This window comes from Lagenorhynchus albirostris, chromosome 1 (assembly GCF_949774975.1).
Source record: "Lagenorhynchus albirostris chromosome 1, mLagAlb1.1, whole genome shotgun sequence".
Taxonomy (NCBI): Eukaryota; Metazoa; Chordata; class Mammalia; order Artiodactyla; family Delphinidae; genus Lagenorhynchus; species Lagenorhynchus albirostris.
The window spans coordinates 40,595,243-40,619,017 of NC_083095.1; the positions used below are offsets into that span (position 1 = coordinate 40,595,243).

Consider the following 23,775-nt stretch of genomic DNA (forward strand, 5'->3'; position numbering starts at 1 on the left):
ACAGGTGTTCAATAAATGTTACTTTTCATCCTGCATTTTAGGGATGATTTTTCCAAACAGTATAGAGACTCAACTTCATAAACATTTAGATTTTCATCTACATTATGTGTTAGTCTCCACATTCAGGAATATGGAATAAATTCAGTAATTCCACATAAAAACTGTGTCTAAATTTTCACCTTGCCCTTGAACCAAATGCTGAATTTTGCTAAAATAACAAACAATAAGTATTCCATCACACACTTAGGTTATATGAATGTCAACATGCATTAAAGTAATTGGATCACCTCCCTCCCACCACACACAAAAAAAGAAAAAAAAATTCCAGGTGGATAATAGAAAGTTAAACAATAAAGAGTTCAAAAGACACCCTTAAGAGAGTGAAGAAAACAAGACATAAAGTGACAAAAGTTATTTACTATACATATGACTAATAAAAGGCTTAGATCCACAACATATAAAGAACTTCTACATATGAGCAAGAGTCTTGAACAGGTATTTCACAAAATAGGACAACCAATGCTCAATCTCATTAGTGATCAGTGAAATAAAGTGCAGATTAAAATCACAAAACAGTACTAAATACCCGTCAGAATGGTTAAAATGGAAAAGACAGAAAAGCACAAGTGTTGGTAGAAGTACAATTGGTGAAAACCAATTTGGAAAATGTTTTGGCAGTATCTCCTAAAATGAACATACATAATCACTATGACCTAGTAACTCTACTCTTAGGTAAACACTCATGAAACAATGTCTGTGCATGTGACCAGGAAACATATATTAAAATGTTAGTCTAATGTATAATACCAAAACTCAAAAAAATCCAAACATCTATCAACAGTAGAATGGATAAATAGTAGTATATTCCTCTAATGGAACATTATCCACAAATGAAAATGAAAAAAACCTACAGCTATATATAAAAACATAGATGAATCTTACAAATATAAGTTGGACAAGCAAAACATTAATCAGGTTAAGGCATACATGCTTAGATGTTAAAGCTATTTAAAAGAGCAAGAAAGGGAATGCCATAAAATACAGAAGAGTGACTGTTTCTAGGAAAAGGAATGGGGTGCTAGCCAGATGTGAGAAGTCATGAGGAGGACTTCTAAAGTACTGTGAATACTTTTTTCTTTTATCTGTGTGATGGTTACACAGATGTTCACTTTGTGATGATTCACTAAGCTATGTGGTTTGGTTCTGTGCACCTTTGTGTATATGCAATACATTTTGCCAAATGAAAGGTTATAAAAAAGAGAGGAAGGGAAGAAGAAAGAAAATAAATAACAAGTCACAACACTATCTGGAAAGATATCTAATATATTAAGTTAAATACTAAAGTCAAATGAAATGATGACAAATAAGCACACAAAAAGATGCTCAACATCATTAGTCATCAGGGAAATGCAAATGAAAACCATAATGAGATAACCACTACACATCTGTTTAGAATGCCTAAAATACTAAAATTCTTAATACTGAGGATGCAGACCAACTGGAATACTCACCAATGTCGGTAGGAATGCAAACTGGTACAGGCACTTTGAAAAATAGTGAATGAAAATTTTTTACAAAGCTAAACATACCCCTACTGTATATAAATCACCAATCTCATTCTTAGTAGTACTTACCCAAGAGAAATGAAAACGTATGTACACACACAATTGTAAGCAAATGTTTATAGCAGCCTTATTCATAATCATAAAAAAAGGAAACAACTCACATGTCCTTCAACTGATGAACGGATAAAGAAACTGGTATATCCACACAATGGTATTATTACTTAACAAAAGGAACAACTATTGATACATGCAGCAACATGGATGATCTCAAATGCATGTTGCTAACTTAACAAAGCTAGACCTAAAAGGCTACACACTGTATTATTCCATTTACATGACATTCTGGAATATGTATTACCTAACTATACAACATAATGAGATTATAATGTAATTCACTTAGATATTTAACTATAATAACAACAAAAAGCATTACTTGTAAAATTACATTTGCACTTGGTTTAGCATTTTATATACATATTTTAATCCTCCGAATAATCATGTAAAGCTAAATCATCGCAACTTTACCAATGAAAAAACAAATTCAAAAAGTAACATTTTACCCACGGATACACATCTAGTCAGTGGTAAAGCTGGGGTTTAGTCCCATTGTATCTGGGTCTTTCCAAGCCCATTTTCTTTCCTCTACATCATACTGCCTCTTAGTTCAAAAGCACTGGTAATTGCTTAATGGATAGTGTTTTCTTTTGAATTATTTAAAGATGTGTTCATACCTCCTACATTTGCAAGTTTAAAATAAATCATGAAGGGAACACTCCTGCACTGCTGGTGGGAATGTGAATTGGTACAGCCACTATGGAGAACAGTATGGAGGTTCCTTAAAAAACTACAAATAGAACTACCATATGACCCACCAATCCCACTACTGGGCATATACCCTGAGAAATCCATAATTCAAAGAGTCAGGTACCAAAATGTTCATTGCAGCTCTATTTACAATAGCCCGGAGATGGAAACAACCTAAGTGCCCATCATTGGATGAATGGATAAAGAAGATGTGGCACATATATACAATGGAATATTACTCAGCCATAAAAAGAAACGAAATTGAGCTATTTGTAATGAGGTGGATAGACCTAGAGTCTGTCATACAGAGTGAAGTAAGTCAGAAAGAGAAAGACAAATACCGTATGCTAACACATATATATGGAATTTAAGAAAAAAAATGTCATGAAGAACCTAGGGGTAAGACAGGAATAAAGACACAGACCTACTGGAGAACGGACTTGAGGATATGGGGAGGGGGAAGGGTGAGCTGTGACAAAGAGAGAGAGAGGCATGGACATATATACACTACCGAACTACCAAACGTAAGGTAGATAGCTAGTGGGAAGCAGCCGCATAGCACAGGGATATCAGCTCAGTGCTGACCGCCTGGAGGGGTGGGATAGGGAGGGTGGGAGGGAGGGAGACACAAGAGGGAAGACATATGGGAACATATGTATATGTATAACTGATTCGCTTTGTTATGAAGCAGAAACTAACACACCATTGTAAAGGAATTATACCCCAATAAAGATGTTAAATAAATAAATAAATAAATAAATCATGAATATTTCCTATTATTAAGGTACCCACATACCCACAATCATACAATACAAAGTTAAAATATACAACTTCTGCCCTCAAGATGTTTATAATCTAAGAGTTAGCACACATATGACAAAGTAGGCAATTTTAAACCTCAAAAATAATAGCCAAGTAGTAGAAACATGGGTAGCGTGAGTACCTTATAATAACAAAATAATTCTAATTGCTTCTTCCCATCCCTTGTATCATCACTATCATTCATTTCACTTATATAAGGATATGTGTGTGAAGTATACATATATACATACACATAAGCAAACACAGTCAAATACAGTGTCACTATTATTTTAAACTGTTATCTGTTAGATCAATTAACAAGAAAAATAAAAGTTTTTATTTTATCTTCATTCATTTCTTCTCCAATGCTTTTCCTTAGATATCTGAGTTTCTGACCTGTATCATTTTCTTTGTCTCTAAAGCACTTCTTTTAACATTTCTTGCAAAAATGGTCTCCTGGCAAAAAATGCCCTCAGTTTTTGTCTGATAATTTTTATTTCTCCTTTACTTTTAAAGGATAATTTTGCACAGTACATTATTCTAGGTTGGTGGCTTTTTTCTCTCAACACCTTAAATAGTTCACTCCGCTCTCTTCTTGCTTGCATGGTTTCTAGAGAGAAGCCAGATAATAATTCTTATCTTTACTCCTCTATAAGTGAGGGATTTTTCCCCCTCTGGCTTCTTCAGGATTTTTTTATCTTCGATTTTCTGTTATTTGAAAATAATATGCCTAGGTATAAGAATCTTTTTGGCATTTATCCTACTTGGTGTTCTCTGAACTCCCTGGACCTTTGGTTTGATGTCTGATGTTGATTTTGGGAAATTCACAATCATTACTGTTTCAAATACTTCTTCTGTTCCTTTCTTTCTTCTCTGGTATTGCCATTATGCTTATGTTACACCTTTTGTAGTCACCCCACAGTCCTTGGATATTCTGTTCTTCTGTTCTGGTTTTTTTTTTTTTTTGGTTTTTTTTGTTTTTTTTTTTTGCGGTACGTGGGCCTCTCACTGTTGTGGCCTCTCCCGTTGCAGAGCACAGGCTCCGGACGCACAGGCTCAGTGGCCATGGCTCATGGGCCCAGCCGCTCCGCGGCATGTGGGATTTTCCCGGACCGGGGCACGAACCCATTTTCCCCTGCATCAGCAGGCGGACTCTCAACCACTGCGCCACCAGGGAAGCCCTGTTCTGTTTTTTTTATTCCGGGCTTTTTCTCTTTGGTTTTCAGTTTCCAAGAATTCTACTGATACATCCTCTTGCTCAAGACTCTTTCCTCATGCATGTCCAATCTACTAATAAGGCCATCAAAAGCACTCTTCAATTCTGTTACAGTGTGGTTTTTTTCTCTAGCATTTCTTTTTGGTTCTTTCTTGGAACTTCCATCTCTCTACTTACATCGTCCATCTGTTCTTGCATGTGGTCTACTTTATATATTAGCACTCTTAGCATATTAATCACAGTTGTTTTAAATTCCAAGTATGATAATTCCAACACCCCTGCCATATCTAATCCTGATTCTCGTGCTTGCTCTGTCTCTTTCAATTGTGTTTTCTGCCTTTTAGTATATCTTATAATTTTTTTTTTGACAGCCAGGCATGATACACTTTTTAAAATGACCTTCTATAAACAGGTCTTTAGTAATATGGTGGTAAGGTGTGGGGGGGATGGCTGAACAATTTATAGTCTTATGATAAGATCTCAGTCTTTTAGAAAGCCTGTGCTTCTGGACTGTGAACTTCACACACACACTTCTCAATCCATCTCCCTCCCCTCAGGTGGAACAGGATGGCTAGAGTGAGCTGAAGTTGTGTATTTCCCTTCACCCACATCAGTTAGCCTCTGATAAAACTCCAGCAGGTTAGGCTCTGGTGAAATAGTTTATCCTAAGGGCAAGCCTTGTTAGGAGGAACAGAATGCTCTGGCATATTTCAAAGTCATTCCTTTTCCCCCTCCTCTATCAAAAGCATGAGGAGATTTTTCTGATATTTACTGAGAGAATCTGGTAGAGACACAACAGGTAAGACTCACGAAAGTGTGGGGCCTCTGATGACCGGTTTCCGCTGGAGTTTTTAACTCTCAGAGTTGCCCACACTGAACCTCCAGCAATTTGTCAACCAATTCAGGTTTCCCTACACCAGCACTGGCTTCCAACAAGGTTGCTGCTCTAGTGAACTGTGATTCACTGTAGTCTCTGCTGGTCTCTCCAATTTTAAGGGCAGTGGTTTGCTCTGTGACCTCTCTACTAAAAAAGTCATTGATTTTTCAGTGTTCAGGTTTCTACTTGTTGTTAGGATGGAGTGGCAACTTCCAAGCCTCTTACATGCCATACCAGAAAGCGGAAGTTTGCGTTTTCTTTTAAGAAATGTTTTTCTACACCACAAGCTTAAAAACTTATGTAGAATAATAAAACACATACAAACTCAATATCATATAGAACAAAACTGTGTTACATACTTTGTAAATTATTTATTTATTATTTTTCACTTTCCTCTTACAATGCACATATTTATATTTCTGGACATGTAGCCTAGATCAGACACTGTTCTTAAATATCTGAACCTCCCAGTTTATCTATAAAAATCAATATAAAATTATAAACTATAATCCTTGAAATATATCTTCCAAACAAGTGATTAAAATACAGCTTACCATTTTGATGCCTGTGGAAAATGTCACTGGTTTTGTAGGTTTAGGTTTCTCAAGTTGCATTTCCAGTTGGGTAGATCTATCTTTATGCTGAGCCAAAAGTAGAGCAACGGGGAGATCAGAACTCTCCTGCAAGAAAAGTTAAAGTGCAATGTGAAAGTTAAAAATAAAAGCAATGAGTCTTTTATTTTAAATTATGCCTTTCCATAAACATTTGATGTCAACCTAGGTATTCACTTTATGGAGAACACTTTACAAAAAACTTTAACAATCCATAATAAGAAAAGGCTGCTTTAGACTCATAAATCAAAATAACCTACAAAAAAGGATTTTTATAAAATCCACATTAAAGACAATATAATAGGGTCTTATTTCATCTAGCAAAACCAACCATATTTATTAAAATAAAAAAATTAGAAGCTAATCACAAAAATAGTACAAAGTACTATAACTTAGATCAGATGTTTATCTAAGACACATTTCTTTTTTACCAGTGAATTCAGACCAGTCTGAAATTGTTTCCCATTAGATTTCACCTGAGGCCGTTTGGAAATGATCCTTGCTCTGTTTTGCACAATGGAATGATTGTTAAGTACAATCAAAAGACATTTATCAATATTTTCTCCTTTATTGACTTATTTTTATAAATAATTTATCTTTATAAATTTTTTAATTAACAAAATAACAGTAAACACTTTTAATATCTTATATTGATACTAAATCAGGGCCACTATTTACACAAATCTGTACACACACATATTAATAACACAAATTACTAACTCTTATATGTAGACTGTCATTTATTCTGTTTAACATGAAGTCTTCTCACATGTTTAAAGTGATGCAGAGCTAAGATCTAAACTAAATGTATCCAGACATTTTCCTTTCTGAGCTGTCAGTTAAATAAGAACACAGAAACACGTGCAAAAGGAAACCAGGAAGGAAGGAGATCATATACAAACATATGCAAAGACACATACTACTTTCTATATCTGTAAACAAAAATGAAGGTACAAACACATCTCAGTCTCCTATACCAAGGTGACCTACGAAAACAGTCTTCAAATGGCCCACAGAGTTTTAAAATAGTAACTACCCAGAATTTAATCCTGAAAAAACTATATTGTTACACATTTCATAGTATAAAAGTAAAGACATAGCAGAATCTAATTTTCTTTCCAAAACCAACAACTTAATATTTTGGGGCACAAATATGGCTAATTAATATATTTAAAGGACTTGTTTAAAAGTTATAGTACAGAAGAAATTCAAGTAACAAGCCATTTATTTCCATAGCATCATCCTAGAATAAATCTGTATCTCAAAACTTTGTAACAGAAGCGCTGTGCAAGAGCAAATGTTACAAAGATTAAAACTTTTAAAAGTAAATGGAGGGCTTCCCTGGTGGCGCAGTGGTTGAGAATCTGCCTGCTAATGCAGGGGACATGGGTTCGAGCCCTGGTCTGGGGAGGAGCATGCCGCGGAGCAACTAGGCCCGTGTGCCACAACTACTGAGCCTGCGCATCTGGAGCCTGTGCTCCGCAACAAGAGAGGCCGCGATAGTGAGAGGCCCGCGCACAGCAATGACGAGTGGCCCCCGCTTGCCACAACTGGAGAAAGCCCTCACACAGAAACGAAGACCCAACATAGCAAAAATAAATAAATTAATTAATAAACTCCTATCCCCCAACATCTTCTAAAAAAAAAAAAAAGTAAATGGAAAAACACAAATTTTATTTATAAAATAGAACTTTATTAAGGATCAAAATTCTTAAGACATGGCTTTAGCAATAATGAAGGAGGATGAATAAAATACACTATGACAACATACTTGACTACCTTTCATATTCTACAACAAAGCATTAGTAATGCATTAATAATAGTATTTCTGTGAATTCCTGCAGCTATTCCTATTTCCATTAGGAATTTTATAATAAAATGTAAAATTAAAGAATATTTTAAATGGGCGGTGGCCCAAAATATCTTTTAAAATCTCTAACTACCTTTTCATATGTAAAAACTAACAGAAGAAAAATAAATTTCCTTGGCTAAAATGCTAAATCATTGCTTCCTAATTAATACTCTAAGTGAATTCAAATTCCATACCTGGTACTTACCCTAAAAAGTAAAAGTTCTCATGTAAAAGTAAGACAATGTGTGCACTTCAAAAAAGTTGCTAATCAATACTTTGCCTGTTTTAATCCTGGTTTCACCTTCACATAAAAGAACCAGAATATTAAAATGTCTTGATAAAACAGTTGAAATTTAATAAAAATAAACATTCTAGAAAGCTAAAACTAATTTTGATACTAAGGCAATACAATTTACTTTAAATCTGCTGTACTCCACTTTAGCAATCAAAACTTTGGAGACTGAAAATCTTTGTAAACGTTAAACTAGAAGGACTTCCCCGGTGACGCAGTGGTTAAGAGTCCGCCTGCCAGTGCAGCGGACGCAGGTACAGGCCCTGGTCTGGGAGGATCCCACATGCCACGGAGCAGCTGGGCCCATGCACCACAACTGCTAAGCCTGTGCTCTGGAGCCCGCCCGATGCAGCTGCTGGGCCCGTGTGCCACAACTACTGAAGTTGTGGTCTGCAACAAGAGAGGCCACCACAGTGAGAAGCCCATGCACCACAGCAAGGAGTGGCCCTCGCTCTCTGTAACTAGAGAGAAAGCCCGCGAACAGCAACAAAGACCCAACGCAGCCAAAAATAAATTAAAAAAAAAAAAGTTAAACTAGAAATAAGCAGGAGTTCTAACAACAACAACAAAAAAATCTACAGAGTAAAATAAACTATGGGAAACATACATGCTCTCAGAAACACAAAAAATGCAGATTCAGCCTTTCAAGTTATTTCATTCTTCTTAGTTTTCCATTTTTACCCTGAAAGGTTCCCTAAGCTACATTGATTGCCTGAAGGTACACTGCTTAATATTTAAAGAAATTTTAATTAAGACTACCTGTAATACTCATTAAAAGCTTTATAATGACCATTTTTAAATGATTATTTTAACTGACTTAAAGCAAGCCATCTGGCAAACAATATTCTAATAAAAATCAGCTACTGCTTTTGACAATATTAGCCCTTAACAAAATTTAAGACATAGCTGAAGAGAATTTTCAAACAAGAATATAAAAAGATTTAATAAGCCAGGACCTGTTTAAAAATCTTTTTCCAAACTTTAAAAAAAAAAAAAAACCCTGAATTTACAGTTAGGATTAAATAAATGGACATTTTAGGCAACATTATAGTAAATGCTAAGCCATAAACATTAAGACCATAACATTAAAATCCTGTCACATCATACAGTATAGTGTAATGCCAATGCTTTTATAAAAGGTTAAAAAGTAACTTGTAGCACAAGGACCAGAAACAGCAGAAAAAAAATTCTAATAAGTTGTGCTTATACTAGTTGCCTAAATTAGATCCAGAAAATCATTCTAAGATTTAAGCTTGTAGATATATTTATAGATGCCAATTCAATCTTTCTTAATAAAATCTAACACATGAACATACATAGAAAAAAATACAATGTATTCTTTTACTTAATAAGGATTCAGGAGGATAAAAAGAAATTTAATGAATTCTTTCAGTTAGTCAATAAGGATGAAATATATGTTAGCATTTTAACAAAAAAATTTTAATAAATATTAAAAAATTAAAGTAACAATCTTTAAATATAAATTTAAATATGAAAATGAGAAATTCAAATTGAATTGGTATTTAAACCAATCTGTTGTAATTAATTGTTCTAATGAATACAGTAAATTGTTAAGGATTATTTAACCACCATGTTACATGATCTAAACAGTAAAGAAAGTATGCACAGTAATGACTTGCAGGTGAAGAAAACAGGAAGGGGGAGCAGTTCTTAACAAAAGCCAATATTAACTCCAGATTATACACAACGTACAACATTGGCAGTTGCAGCTCAATTGCCAAGAACAGCTCAATGAGGCAGCAAAACTTCATGCTAAAAGACTAAAGACAAAAAGAATATGCAAAAATAATTGCTATGCAAAACCAGCTTATCTCAAAATCAAAACTAAAAACGCTTTATACTAAATGGAACATTTTTAAAAAGTTAAAGTGTATTTTCGTCTTATATCTAAATTCTGTATTTGGAATTAACTCAATTAATTGTATAGCAGAAAGCATTACCAAAGAAAACTCTGCATAAAATGATGAGAGAAACAACCTTTCAAAAAAATAATTGTAACATGAATCTTTACTAATTCCTCCTTTAAAGTTTTTAATTTCTCACAAGCTACATGTCTATGAAAAAAATGTAAAACATGACATGCATCATTTCAACTGTTAAAGCCATAACTGCCACTTAATAGTTTCAAAAAAAATTAATGGAAGTTAGGGATTTCCCTGGTGGCACAGGGGATAAGACTCCATGATCCCAATGCAGGGGGCCTAGGTTCAATCCCTGGTCATGGAACTAGATCCCACGTGCATGCCACAACTAAGAGTTCTCATGCCACAACTAAGGAGCCCTGGGGACACAAGTAAGGAGCCCACCTGCCGCAACTAAGACCTGATGCAACCAAATATAAAAATAAATAAATATTAAAAAGAAAAATCAATGGAAGTTACTAAGGAAAAAAACATATTCTATTTTATACACTGCTGTCCTAATTTTTTTTTCCTTTCTTGGCGCAACGGCACACGGTGCAGCCTGCAGCATCTCATTTCCCAACCAGGGACTGAACCCAGGCCACGGCACTGAAAGCTCCAAATCCTAACCACTAGACCACCAAGGAACTCCCTGTCCTCATTTTTAGAACCAAATTTACATTCCATTCATACAAAGTAGATAGGGTTTATGATAAGCATTTTCTGTCTGAGCCTCACTAAGGCCTTTACCCTTACTTTTCCTTTACTTTCTCACCTACTTCTAATTTAAATTATCTTGCTTTCTCTTTTTATTCCTGGTTATATGGCTTAAATGCTTTTAGGGCAAAAGCACAGTAGAAAAATATACACATACACTTTTACCTGATCATAGAATAACAAACAGCATAGCAACTAGTAGACTGAGGAGTTAAGTGTGTTAACACCACATGGAAACTAATTATGGGTCCAGAAAGGGGAAAGGAAGAATGTAAAAAGACTTTACTGGAAAGGACGATTTTCTAATTGTGATTTCATCAATATCACAATGGTTTATAAGCATCAAATAATATTCTCCAATCTATGAAACACTTCATAAACCTTGGTTATAATTACTGCTATTATCTAACAATGTTGTTTACTTAGGGAGCTAATAACTAGAAAACACCAATAACTTGCAAGACATTGCCATTTCTTTCAAATGTATTTTTTTCATGCAAAAACATGAAACATAGTTCTCACAGAGTAACCAGAGTCACTAAAACTTCAGCATGAAGCCAAAACACTTGAAAATGAGCTAGTTATTAGAAAACCAGTATTAATCAGGAGAAAAATGCTCTGAAAACAATATGTTTTAGTCAGTAAGCTCAGAAACACATCAACAACCTATTAATAGTAAACTGGCTTATGTTAGTTATAATATTACTCTCTTACCTGAAAATAAAATGGATATTGACAAACGTTTTTTTTTTAAATAAAGGGACAGAAGGTGAATAAACCAGCACAAACTATAGAAATGCTATTTAAATACCATTACCCAGAATAATAAATAGGAAAGATAAACCCTGAAGACAAATGATTTTTTATCACAATTAACATTAATACGTACCAGTTCATCTAAAAAAGCCTGCTTATTCTTCCTTTTTAGAATCTGCTGCAGTTGTTCTTCTTTTTGTATAAATAGTCTTCTTTGTTCATTTTCCTGTCGTTCTACCTCTAAAGCTTCTTCCAATTCCTCCTGTTCCCGAGTCTAAAACAGAAACATTGATATATGGCATGGAATAAATTTAGTAACCAAAATCAACCCTATACCATACTCTGTACCTCCTTTCTTAGAAGCATAAAATGCACTAGTCACTAATTGTTTAATAGTGCAGCAATTCCACTTTAAAAGAACTAGAATTCATTTTATTTCATGTGGACATGTTACTATTAAAGAGAATGACATCTAGCACTAAATGAACACCTAAACAAAGTACACTGAGCCCAGCTGCAGAATTGTAGAAACTGCTTAACAATGTCTTTATTTTAGGAGATTTAACAAGAAAAACACAATAAAACAAAAAACCCAACAACAAATAGATAATCTCCATATAGAACTATTGATTGAAACACTCCATATAAAAGACTGGTTTATTTAATAGAAACAATTTTCAGAATATATAAGATAATGAAAAGTTATCATAGGAGTTAGCTTCTTTTTCCCAAGTTAAAATAAGTCTTTCTGATGCTTGAGTTCCAAATAGCATTCATTTAAGGTAAGTTATGAAAAGCTGAAGTCATTTTCTAACACAAGCATATAAATTTCAAGGGTCCTCTTTGTAGACTGAAAAATTCAAAATCCAGAGCTAATATGTAGAGAGAATGAACTACAGGCCTACTCATTTCCCTTTTATGAAGTTCCTCAGAAATATTAAATACTTCCAGGTTCTGAAATTTATTCCAACTCTAACTTGTACTTAAAAGCAATATTATACCTAGCCTCTGCTCTTTAAGTTTTCTGAATGAGAAATATAGTAAAATCTGAATGGCTTTAGTTTAAATCCTTTACTGTTGCTATTGAAAATGTAATACCTTTTTTTTTTTTAATTCAACAAGACATTGAGAATTTATGGCACCTCAAGACAAATACAGAATAGAGGGAGAGAGTATAATACATTTGGGGATCACTAACATAATATATGAATTAACAGAGACCTCAGAGAAAAGTACATTTTTATGTAAAATAATAATTAAAACACTCTATTAGATTTTTTTCACTTCACAAATTAAACTCCCCAAAGAAACAAGATTCCCAATTAAAAAGTGTTTCACTTATAATTCAAACTCAGTATATGCAAAATTAAGTTTAGCATTTGGTTTCCCAAAACTGATCACCCTCCTGTATTCCTGATTTCTGCTAAGCGCACACCTACATCTCAGGCAACTCAAGTTGAAACCTCAAAGTCATCTCTGTTTTCCCCCTCTCCCACAACCCCATTCCTCTTAAATTAAATCAGTTGCTAAGTCCTATTAGCATCTCTCCCTGTAATTTTACAAACCTCTATGACTGAGGTTACTATTCTAACTCAGGCACCCAGTGGAGAAGAGAATTCAAACTTGATTTAGAAGGATTACTAGGAATAAATGTAAAAACTTAGGGGGTGAGATATGAGGGCTAGAAAAGTGAATTACTGGACTATAGGTCCATAAGCAGAAAAGGATGAGTCTCATGATAAAACAGTGACATATAAGTAATAAGTACGACAAGTGACAGAGAGGTATACACAGAGTACAGTTGGGACAGAATTGATAGAGTGGTAAATTCTCCTTGCAATGATGGAGGACAGGTAGAGTTAGAAAAGATTTCGTATACAGTGTTATGGGTTGAATGTGTGCCCCCAAAATATATATTGAAGTTTTAACCCCTGGTACCTATAAATGTGACCTTATTTGGAAATAGGGTCTTTGCAGATGTAATCAAGTTAAGATAGGTCATACTGGAAATTTTGCCACAGACACATGGGGAGAAGGCCATGTGAAGACAGAGGCAGAAATCAGAGTGGTGCCAAAGGTGCTAGAAAAGGCAAAGAAAGATGCTTCCCTAAAGCTTTCAGAGAGACCATGACCCTGATGACACCTTGATTTCAGACTTCTAGCCTACAGAAGCCTGTTCTTGAAGAGAACAAATTCCTGTTGTTATAAATCACCCAGTTTTTGGTAATTTGTTTTAACAGTCCTAGGTAACTAATATATGGAGGTTGAGCAGACTTCAAACGGTAGGTATTTACCCCCACTGGAGAGTGGACGAGCCATTTAGGCAGAGAAAACAAAGGTGCAAAGACATGAATAAAGCTGGAATGCTTGGTATGGCCAAGTCATGAAGTATGGGAGTTGGGGAAAGCTCTAGATAAAGCTGGAGAGGCAAGCAGACGGCAGATCATGGAAAGTCGACCATACCATACTAAGGGATGCATTTATGCCATACTAAGGCAACTGGGAAGACATTAGAGTTTGGAAAGATGACTAGAAGCAGTGAAGAATACATATCAATGGGGTTCAAGACTGAAGACAGGAAGACTAGCTAGAAGAATATTTCAATAACTCAAGTAAGAGATAATGAGGACCCTAAGTAAGGTAACAATAATATAATTAGAGGAGGAACCAGGTTTGAAAGGTCATAAGGAAAGACTATCAACAATATATGAAGACTGACCAGATATGGCTAGAACACTTAGATAAAGAATGTAATAGGAGAAACAGATGGGAGAGTGAAGATTAAAAAGTTCAATTATGGGGGCTTCCTGGTGGCTCAGTGGTTGAGAGTCCGCCTGCTGATGCAGGGGACACGGGTTCGTGCCCCGGTCCAGGAAGATCCCACATGCTGCGGAGCAGCTGGGCCCGTGAGCCATGGCCGCTGAGCCTGCGCGTCCGGAGCCTATGCTCTGCAAAGGGAGAGGCCACAACAGTGAGAGGCCTGCGTACCGCAAAAAAAAAAAAAAGAAAAGGAAAAGAAAAAAAATACGTTCAATTATGATGAACGTAGATGCAAAAATCCTCAACAAAATATTAGCAAACCAAATTCAACAATACATTAAAAGGATTAGATAACATAATCATGTGGAATTTATCCCAGGGGTGCAAGGATGGTTAAACATCCACAAATCAATGTGATACACCACATTTACAAATTGAAAAATAAAAAGCATATGGTCATCTCAATAGATGCAAAAAGGTCTTCTGATAAAATTCAACATCGATTTATGATAAAAACTCTAAACAAGTGGGCACAGAGAACATAATTCAACATAATGAAGGCCAAATATGACAAGCCCACGACTAATATCATACTCAACAGTGAAAAGCTGAAAGCATTTCCTCTGAGATCAGGAACAAGACAAGGATGCCCACTCTTGCCACTTTTATTTATAACATAGTACCACAAGTCCTAGCCACAGCAATCAGACAAAAAAAGAATAAAAGGAATTCAGATTGGAAAGGAAGAAGAAAAACTGTCACTGTTTACGGATGGCATGATACTGTATATAGAAAATCCTAAAGATGCCAACAAAATACCTATTAGAACTCATCAATGAATTCAGTAAACTTGCAGGATACAACATTAGTATATAGAAGTCTGTTGCATTTCTATACACTAACAACAAACTATCAGAAAGATAAATTAATCTCATTTACATCTGTATCAAAACGAATAAAATACCTAGGAATTCATCTAACTAAGGAGGTAAAAGACCTGTACAGAGAACACTATAATACACTGACAAAAGAAACTGAAGACAAGACAAACAAATGGAAAGATATACTGTGCTCATGGCTTGGAAGAATTAATATTGTTAAAATGGCCATACTACCCCAAGGCAATCTACAGATTCAATGCAACCCCTATCAAAATACCAATGGCATTTTTCACAGAACTAGAACAAATAATTCTTTTTGTGTATGGCAACACAAAAGACCCCAAGTAGCCAAAACAATCATGAGAAAGAAGAACAAAGCTGGAGGTATCACACTCCCTGATTTCAAACTATAATACCAAGCCACAATCTTCAAAAAACTATGGTACTGGTACAAAAACAAAGATCAATGGAACAGAATAGAGAGCCCAGAAATAAACCCACACTTACATGGGAAATTAATCTATGACAAAGGAGGCAAGAATATATAATGAGGAAAAGACAGCCTCTTCGATAAATGGTTTTGCAAAAACTGGACAGCTACATGCAAAAGAATTAAACTGGACTACTTTCTCATACCATATACAAAAATAAACTCCAAAGGGACTGAAGACTTAAATGTAAGTCCTGACACCATAAAACTCTTAGAAGAAAACACTGGTAGTATGGTCTTTAACGTCAGTCTTAGCAAACTATAAATCTGATAAGGGGTTAATATCCAAAATATACAAAGAATTCATAGAGCTCAACATCAAAAAACAAACAACCTGGGACTTCCCCAGTGGTGCAGTGGTTAAGAATCCGCCTGCCAATGCAGGGGACACAAGTTCAATCCCTGGTCCAGGAAGATCCCACATGCCGCAGAGCAACTAAGCCCGTACGCCATAACTACTGAGCTGTGCTCTAGAGCCTGCGAGCCACCACTACTGAGCCCACGTGCTGCAACTACTGAAGCCCACGTGCCTAGATCCCGTGCTCCGCAACAAGAGAAGCCACTGCTATGAGAAGCTCACGCACCGTAATGAAGTAGCCCCCCCTCGCTGCAACTAGAGAAAGCCCGCGCAGCAACAAAGACACAACGCAGCCCAACAATAATAAATAAATAATCTTTTAAAAACAAACAAACAACCTGATTAAAAAATGGGCAAAGAACCTGAATAGACTTTTTTCCAGAGAATACATACAGATGGCCAAAAGGCACAGGAAAAGATGCTCAACATCACTAATCATCAGGGAAATGCAAATCAAAACCACAATGAGATATCACCTCACACCTGTCAGAATGGCTACAATCAAAAAGAAAACAAATAACAAATGCTGTCAAGGATGTGGAGAAAAGGGGACCCTAGCGCACTCTTGGTGGGAATGTAAATTGGTGCAGACACTATGGAAAACAATAAGCTTCCTCAAAAAATTAGAAACAGAACTACCATACAATCCAGCAAATCTGGGTACTTATCCAAAGAAAATAAAAACACTAATTTGAAAAGATATATGCATCCCAATGTTCATTTATGCATTATTTACAATAGCCAAGATAATGGAAGCACCTTAAGTACCCATCAATAATAGAAGCATGGATAAAAAAAGATGTGAGATATAGATATATATAGATATAGATATATATACATATATACAATCAAATATTACTCAGCCATAAAAAAAGAATGAAATCTTGCCATTTGGATTAACCTAGATGGTATTATGCTAAGTTAAATAAGTCAGACAGAGAAAGACAAATACTGTATGATTTCACTTACTTTGGAATCTAAAAAACAAAACCAGTGAACAAAAACAGCAAAACAGAGTCACAGAGAACAAACAGGTGGTTGCCAGAGGGGAGGGGGGATGAGGAATGAGAGAAATAGGTGAGGAAGATCAAGAGGCACAAAATTCCAGTTACAAAATAAATAAGTCACAGGTATGAAATATACAGTGTGGGAGTACAGTCAACAGGAATGCAGTATCTTTGTATCATGATGGTAACCATACAATCAAAATGGTAACTTGACTTATCATGGTGACCATTTTGAAATGTATAGAAATATCGAATCACTACGCTGTGCACCAGGAACTAAAACAATGTTGTAGGTCAATTATACTACAAAAACGAACGAACAAATCACTGAAAAAGAGATCAGATTTGTGATTACCAGAAGCAGGGACTAGGCGGAGGAAGAATTGGATAAAGGTAGTCAAAAGGTACCAACTTCCAGTTATAAGATTAGCTAGGGATGCAATGTACAACATGATAAATATAATAGACACTGCTGCATATATGAAAGTTCTTAAGAGAGTAAATCCTAAGAGTTCTCACCATAAGGAAAAAATTTTTTCTTTTATTTTGTATCTATATGATGATGGATGTTTACTAAACTTATTGTGATAATTATTTCCTGAGATATATAAGTCAAATCATTATGCTGTATACCTTAAACTTACATAGTGCCATATGTCAATTATGTACAGCTCAATAAAACTGGAAGGAAAAGAAAATTCAGTTCTGGAATGCTGAATCACAAATGCCTTTAATGCATCCAGAAAAAATGTCGATTAACCAATTACAGATATATGGACGTATCACATATAATTCTTGGAGCTCAGGAGGAAAACAACGGGCTGCAGAAACACTTGAGAGTAATCAGTGTAAAGGATTAACTCTTAAAGAGAAGCACAGAGAGGAATCCAAGTGTTTAAGAAACAGAAAGGAAAGAGAAGCCTCTTAGAAGGATGAAAGAGGAAGGTGAGAGCAGCAGGATGAAGAGAATGGAGTGGCCCCACAGAAGTCAAGGAAGAGTTTCACCATCAAGGGAGAAGCCTGCATCAAATACTGCCCTGCCTACAGACTAAATGACATTCAGACCAACAAAGAGTCTATTGGCTTTGTCAATGAGAAACTGGTAGCCTCAATTTTCTCACTGTATTTAAGTATTTTGAAAATAGAAAGCCTCAATAAATATTGGTTGGCTAGCTAGCTGATTGAATAACTGGGAAAATAGCTGTCATTAAAAATCAAACATTGGGGGCACAAAGAAGGTATTGGACTGGGAGAAGGGAAGCAGGCTGAAAGACTAGAAGGTCTCTGTTTTCTCCCCATTAATGGCACCACCTTACCCAATCAACCTTTACCTCCCACTTCTAATCCATCATTAGGACTTGCTATTTCAAACTCAAAACATTTCTCGAATTCATCCCTACCTCTCCATTCCTTGTTTAAGTCACCTCTGAACTCACCTACAAGACTGCAATAACCTCCCATTGGCCTCCTAAACTCCAGGTTTGATCCTCTCAAATTCAACCTCCACAAAAGCAATAAATCTATTCTAATAAGGACAATACTTTATTATCACTTTGTTTAATACCCTTCAATGACAATCATTAACAGCTAGGTTTCTATAACATTACTCTAAGGAATCCTGGGAATTCCCTAATAAGATGTCTAAGGTACACTACAGAAGAGACTGAGCAGATGGGAATTCAAGCCTATTCGTCCTCCCTCTGTTGATTCAACAAACGTATTCAGAGTAAGGTTTCATTTGAAGAAAAGGTTCACCTGCTAAAACATACAAACAACTGGTCAATATAAGCCCAAATTACTTTTCACAATACATAAGGCCTTATGTTACCTAGGCTCTTTCTACTTCAGTTTCAACTCTCTATTGAACTTGGCAATACAGAACTACTTACAATTCTCAGCGCTCTCTGTGATTATCCATGCCGTCTTGCCTTTGCTCATGATTTCTTCTGCCTGGAATGTCTTTGTGCAGCTTCCCAACCCACCCCTTTCCCGTCTTCTACAACTTGGTAACTTCTACTTGTTCTTCAAAGCTCCATTCAGGCATTATCTCACCTGGAATGCCTTTCCCAATCTTCCTAGAACAGATTAGGTATCCCTCTTCTGTATTCCCGTAATAGCAAGCACACAGAACTCTCCATGTGCCTATGTCATTGTACTGAAATTACCTGGTCCCTACAGAACCAGGGTTCTTATTCATCTTTGTATACTATGTGTTTAGCAGACGTTCAACAATGCTTATTGAACTAAAGTTTTTTTTGCTAAATTGATAGACATTCTATGCAGCAATATCTGCTGCTCATGAGAATCCAGAAAACGGAAGATAAAAATTAAGCTAATCTTCACTAAGAGTCTATTTCAAGATTAGTTCACCTTTATTCAGTTTCTCCATGCTCACAATTGATGCTAGGTGCCAGCTCCATGAGACAAATAAGATCTCGTTAGCAGACAACTCAGTAATAGTTTCTCTATGTCAGAAATGGGTCATTTCATGTGCCTAATCATGCAAGAGATTGCTTTTTTTTTCCTTTTTGACACAATTCTGATAGTTTTGGAACAGTAAGACTTCAACTTTCACAAAGACATTAAAGGCAAGTTGCTACCTCAGGTTTGCAAAAAGACATCAGTCATATAGTCCACACTCCTTGGGCCACTTGAGAACTGTCTCTACCCAATGATACCATAGTTACTGATGTTATGTAATTATGTTATGTTAATTTGCACCATCTTAAAAAATGGTCCTATGTCTGTATTTATGCCGAAAACAAATAGTGATAGTAAGTATCACTAATAGATAAAATGCTCAGCACAGAATGACCAATTAATAAATGATAATGAATTACTGACCAAAATCCTTTGTTATAAGATCCAGGTGCTAAACGTTAATATGAAGAATAAATGCAGTCACTGTAACATGCATTACATAAAATACAAGTTGATCCTTGTACAACACAGGGGGTTAGGGGCGCTGACCCTTTGCACAATTGAAAATCTGTGTATAATTTATAGTCTGCCCTCCTTATCAGTGGTTCCCTCTGTATCTGCAGTTCTGCATCCAAGGATTCAACCAACTTCTCATCGTGTGGTACTGTAGCATTTACTATTGAAAATAATCCAGGTGTTAAGTGGTTCAAACTTGTGTTGTTCAAACTTGTGTTGAACAAACAGTTCAACACAAGTTTGAAGCGCAGTTCAAACTTGTGTTGTTCAAGGGTCAACTGTATTCAATAACCTATCATTATAAAGTTTTCAGATAATTAGAAATTCCTACTTTAAAATAATATAACCAGCCTAAAATTAGATTATTCTTTCAACAGTCAATATTATTTGCTACTTTAAAACAATAAATGAAAACAGCACTCACTTGAAAAGAACCTCATTAATTTAAACAGAGCTAATGCAACAAGTTACCTGGGCATACCTATTTTGCATGTATCTTCTGATGTACCCGGAGAAAGCTACTGGGCAAAGAGAGTAATTTTTATGGCACACTGATGCTTTCAGAAATGAGACAACTTTCTAAGGAAGCCAGGCTGGATATGAATGGAATAGAACGTCAATTCCTTGAGAGTTTTACTGCAGGAAAGAAGTGCCTAAATGAAACACTTAAAGACTATAAAAAGGAAGTCCTTCTAAGTACAAGACGAAAATACAAGCTATGTAATCCAAATATATCTATATCATTTTTACCAATGATTACAAATTCCTGATACAGTACCTCAAAAACAATTACCTCTGCTTTCCCCCAAAACTAGAAAGCCAAGTTGTACTGAAGAAATGATAGCTAAATTGTGTAAGTTAATTAAATCTTTGCATGTCTATAATTATTTTTCCTTTATAGGATATATTTTAACAATGCCATCAAAACTGTCTTTGCTATAGTAATGTGTGCCTCGTACCTATATGCCTATATACATATATTCGTATTTCTGGCATTAATTTCAGCTAAAGTCTTTGTAAATATAACTAGTTTTAGAGAAAGATAGCTTTTTAAAGGATCATGTGGAAGCATTCATCTCTAATACAAAAGAAGAAGAAAATACTTAGCAACCAACCAGCTTTAACTTATTTTTCTGAATGACATCTTTGTTTTCCTTTTGGTATATCTCCATTTTCTTTTTGGTGTTGTCCAAATCCACATTGTTGGTCAAGTTGAAAACTGCATCAGAAAAGAAACACTGACATGAAATACAGTTTTAACATAAATCTTGAGAAGATAATAAAAACCAAATATTCATCACAGTGATTTCTTAATTCATCAGGTTGACAGTCTTTACAGCTTAAGAAACTAGCTCTAGTTCAGCAACTATGTTTTCTGAACCAAATATAAGGAGAGACTGTCAGACTATCACACAGACTATCTAAAGATCTGAATCACCTCAAAAAACCTAAGATACGTGCTTGCCATAATCACAGTGGATTTGATTTTTATAGTGCCCATTTTAACTGTAAAAGTATAAAAAAGATTGCTTAAGTTTTTAAATAAAAAGAGTAAGTCTGGGACCTACTATACCGGTCAGAATCAATACTGAAAAGAATCTATGTGCCAGAAACAGAAAAATTATCCAAAGGAATAAAAAAATATTATCAAACTAGAACAGGTTTTATTCTGATCCTCAACATGGCTAGACACAAGCTTGAATCATTTACCATATAGTCTAGATCTGGCAAACTATGAAATACATGAGTCAAAAATTAACAAGGAAGGTAAAGGAAAATCTGGCACCAAAACTTAAGACTGAAATAATTTAGTAAGAGAAGCCACTGAGATATGTTCAGATAGGTGATAAACTTTCAGTGACTTAGAACGATCTTTTTATAATTCCAACTCAAAATAATTTTCATTATAAATGCCTTACTCCCTTCTAAGTTTACATATGTAAATTAAAAGGTTATTATAATACTCTGAACCAAAAAAACTATTTTAGTATATATAAATTCATATTTTGAAGTACTGCCCCACTGCCCTACCCCTTTCAGTGTTTGTATCAGCCCGTCTAAAGAAGGATCATCATCGTTGTCTCTCCTGTTCCATAATTCAATCCAGACTTCCCTTGGATTCCTCATAATGTTTGTGCATCCATTATTAGCCCTTCTATCCCTTCTCCAATTACTTACCACTGCTTCCTCCAGCTTGACCTATAAACAGGTTTGATCTACCCTAAATAACTCTGCTTTACTCCATGTTTCTACAGATTCCTTCCCCATCTCACTCCTTCATTTAACTAATAACCATCTCAAATAGTTCCTAGATTTTTGCATTAGGTCTGTAAGAGTTGAAAAGTAATATTGGAAGCCCAACAGAGGGTTATCTGTTTTGTTGAGTAAGGCCATTAAACATACTCAAAAGACCAATCTGATCCATAATTTAATTTTTATCTCTTCAAAGGACCAACTTATTTCAGAACATCAATTTATCATAATCATTGTTGAAAATCCAGGCTTATTTAAGTATGTAGAAAAAAAAGAAGCAATTCTCAATTCTATTACATGCAATTTTAAAACTCTGGGAGAAGTGAGAGAAAATGAGAAACAACAGCCCTCTAGCTATTGCTCCAGCTTTTTTATCACAAAGTAGAAAAGAAAATAATAATGGTGGTAAACCAGGGAATCTGTCTAGGATGCAACATAGGGCATTCCCTATAAATCACACTTTGGTCCCAACACAAAATAGTCAGAGAAAGAAGTTCCAAACTAGCAACAGCCCTCAGAAAGACAACTGTGATCCATTCTGATTCCACTATCCTTGCCAACCACTCACAATTTACTCCTTGCATTTAACAGCCATCCACTGAGCCACCAAATCCAAAAATCTTTCACAACCTCTACCACCCTCAACATCTACGCCCACTTAACAATTTTGATCACTTTTTTTTCCTCAGCACGTCCTTCCCGTGACTAATTTGTTAATATTTTCTCCTGATCTCCTTCCTACTACTACAACTACCCATTCTTGTTTCCATCTCTGCCTCATCTTGCTCTCTAGGTACACTGCATGATTCTGACTTTTGCCCTCTTTCCTCCCTCTATGTTCCTTGGGTAATCTCATAACTTGCCACAGTTTCAAGCAAAGAAATGCCAGGAAAAGCTGATATCATCTCAAAGTACAATTTAGAAAACCCAGCACATAAACATCTCCAAATTTACTCCTCCTTGTAAATTCTTTACCTGTTAATATTATGACTATCATGCTAAGACACCAGGATTTAACATCTCATTCATGTGACCCACTGTCCTTTGCACTCCATAAGCAACTACAGATTCTACCACCAAAATCTCTTTAAAACTGCCCTTATTTTCAATGTACCTGCCAGTACTCCAAGCCAGGATCTTATTTCTCCCTGGATAATTTAATCTCTGACTTAACTTCCTGTCTCCAGAATCTTTGCATCTTTCCCTATTCCCTAACCCCATCCATAGTATACAATGCTGCCAGACTAATATTTCTGAAGCACACCTCAAATCACCTTCCACCTCTACCATCCTATAGTCCTCTCTCATCCCGTCTGCCTTCCCCCTTTTACTAGGAAAAAACAAAATCAAACACTTTTAGAATCCAGAGCCCTTCCTAATTTGGCTATAACTACTTTTATCTCCCCTCAATAAAGACCTATCTTGAAACTAGACAGGTGTGCATTTCCCAAATGTTCCCCACATTTCCTGGTCCGGTTCCTTTGATCATACCATTGCCCAGAATGCCTGATCCCCCTTTCTTATTTTTGAAAATATACCCAATCTTCAAATGTCTACCCAAATACTATCTTTTCCATGAAGTTCTCCCCGGTTCCCCTAACTAGAAATAACTTCCTTCTCTTATAAATGTGGAAAAATTATTCACAGCTCATATAAAAATCTCTTTCTACTTTACA

The 23,775-nt window shown here is 35.5% G+C and overlaps 1 protein-coding gene across 7 annotated transcripts in view; it reads right to left on the minus strand.

The window, feature by feature from the left end:
• MNAT1 (MNAT1 component of CDK activating kinase) overlaps nucleotides 1-23,775 on the minus strand; it is a 223,808-nt gene that overhangs the window by 143,935 nt on the left and 56,098 nt on the right. For all 7 annotated transcript variants that reach the window (XR_009539149.1, XM_060141867.1, XM_060141870.1 and 4 more), the window contains exons 4-6: nucleotides 20,962-21,065; nucleotides 11,547-11,687; nucleotides 5,818-5,943 (exon numbers count right to left, since the gene is read on the minus strand). Coding sequence is in view for 6 of the 7 variants with exons in the window: in XM_060141867.1 (XP_059997850.1) it covers nucleotides 5,818-5,943; nucleotides 11,547-11,687; nucleotides 20,962-21,065 (371 nt within the window). In the remaining variant the exon portion in view is untranslated. The remainder of the gene's footprint in view (nucleotides 1-5,817; nucleotides 5,944-11,546; nucleotides 11,688-20,961; nucleotides 21,066-23,775) is intronic.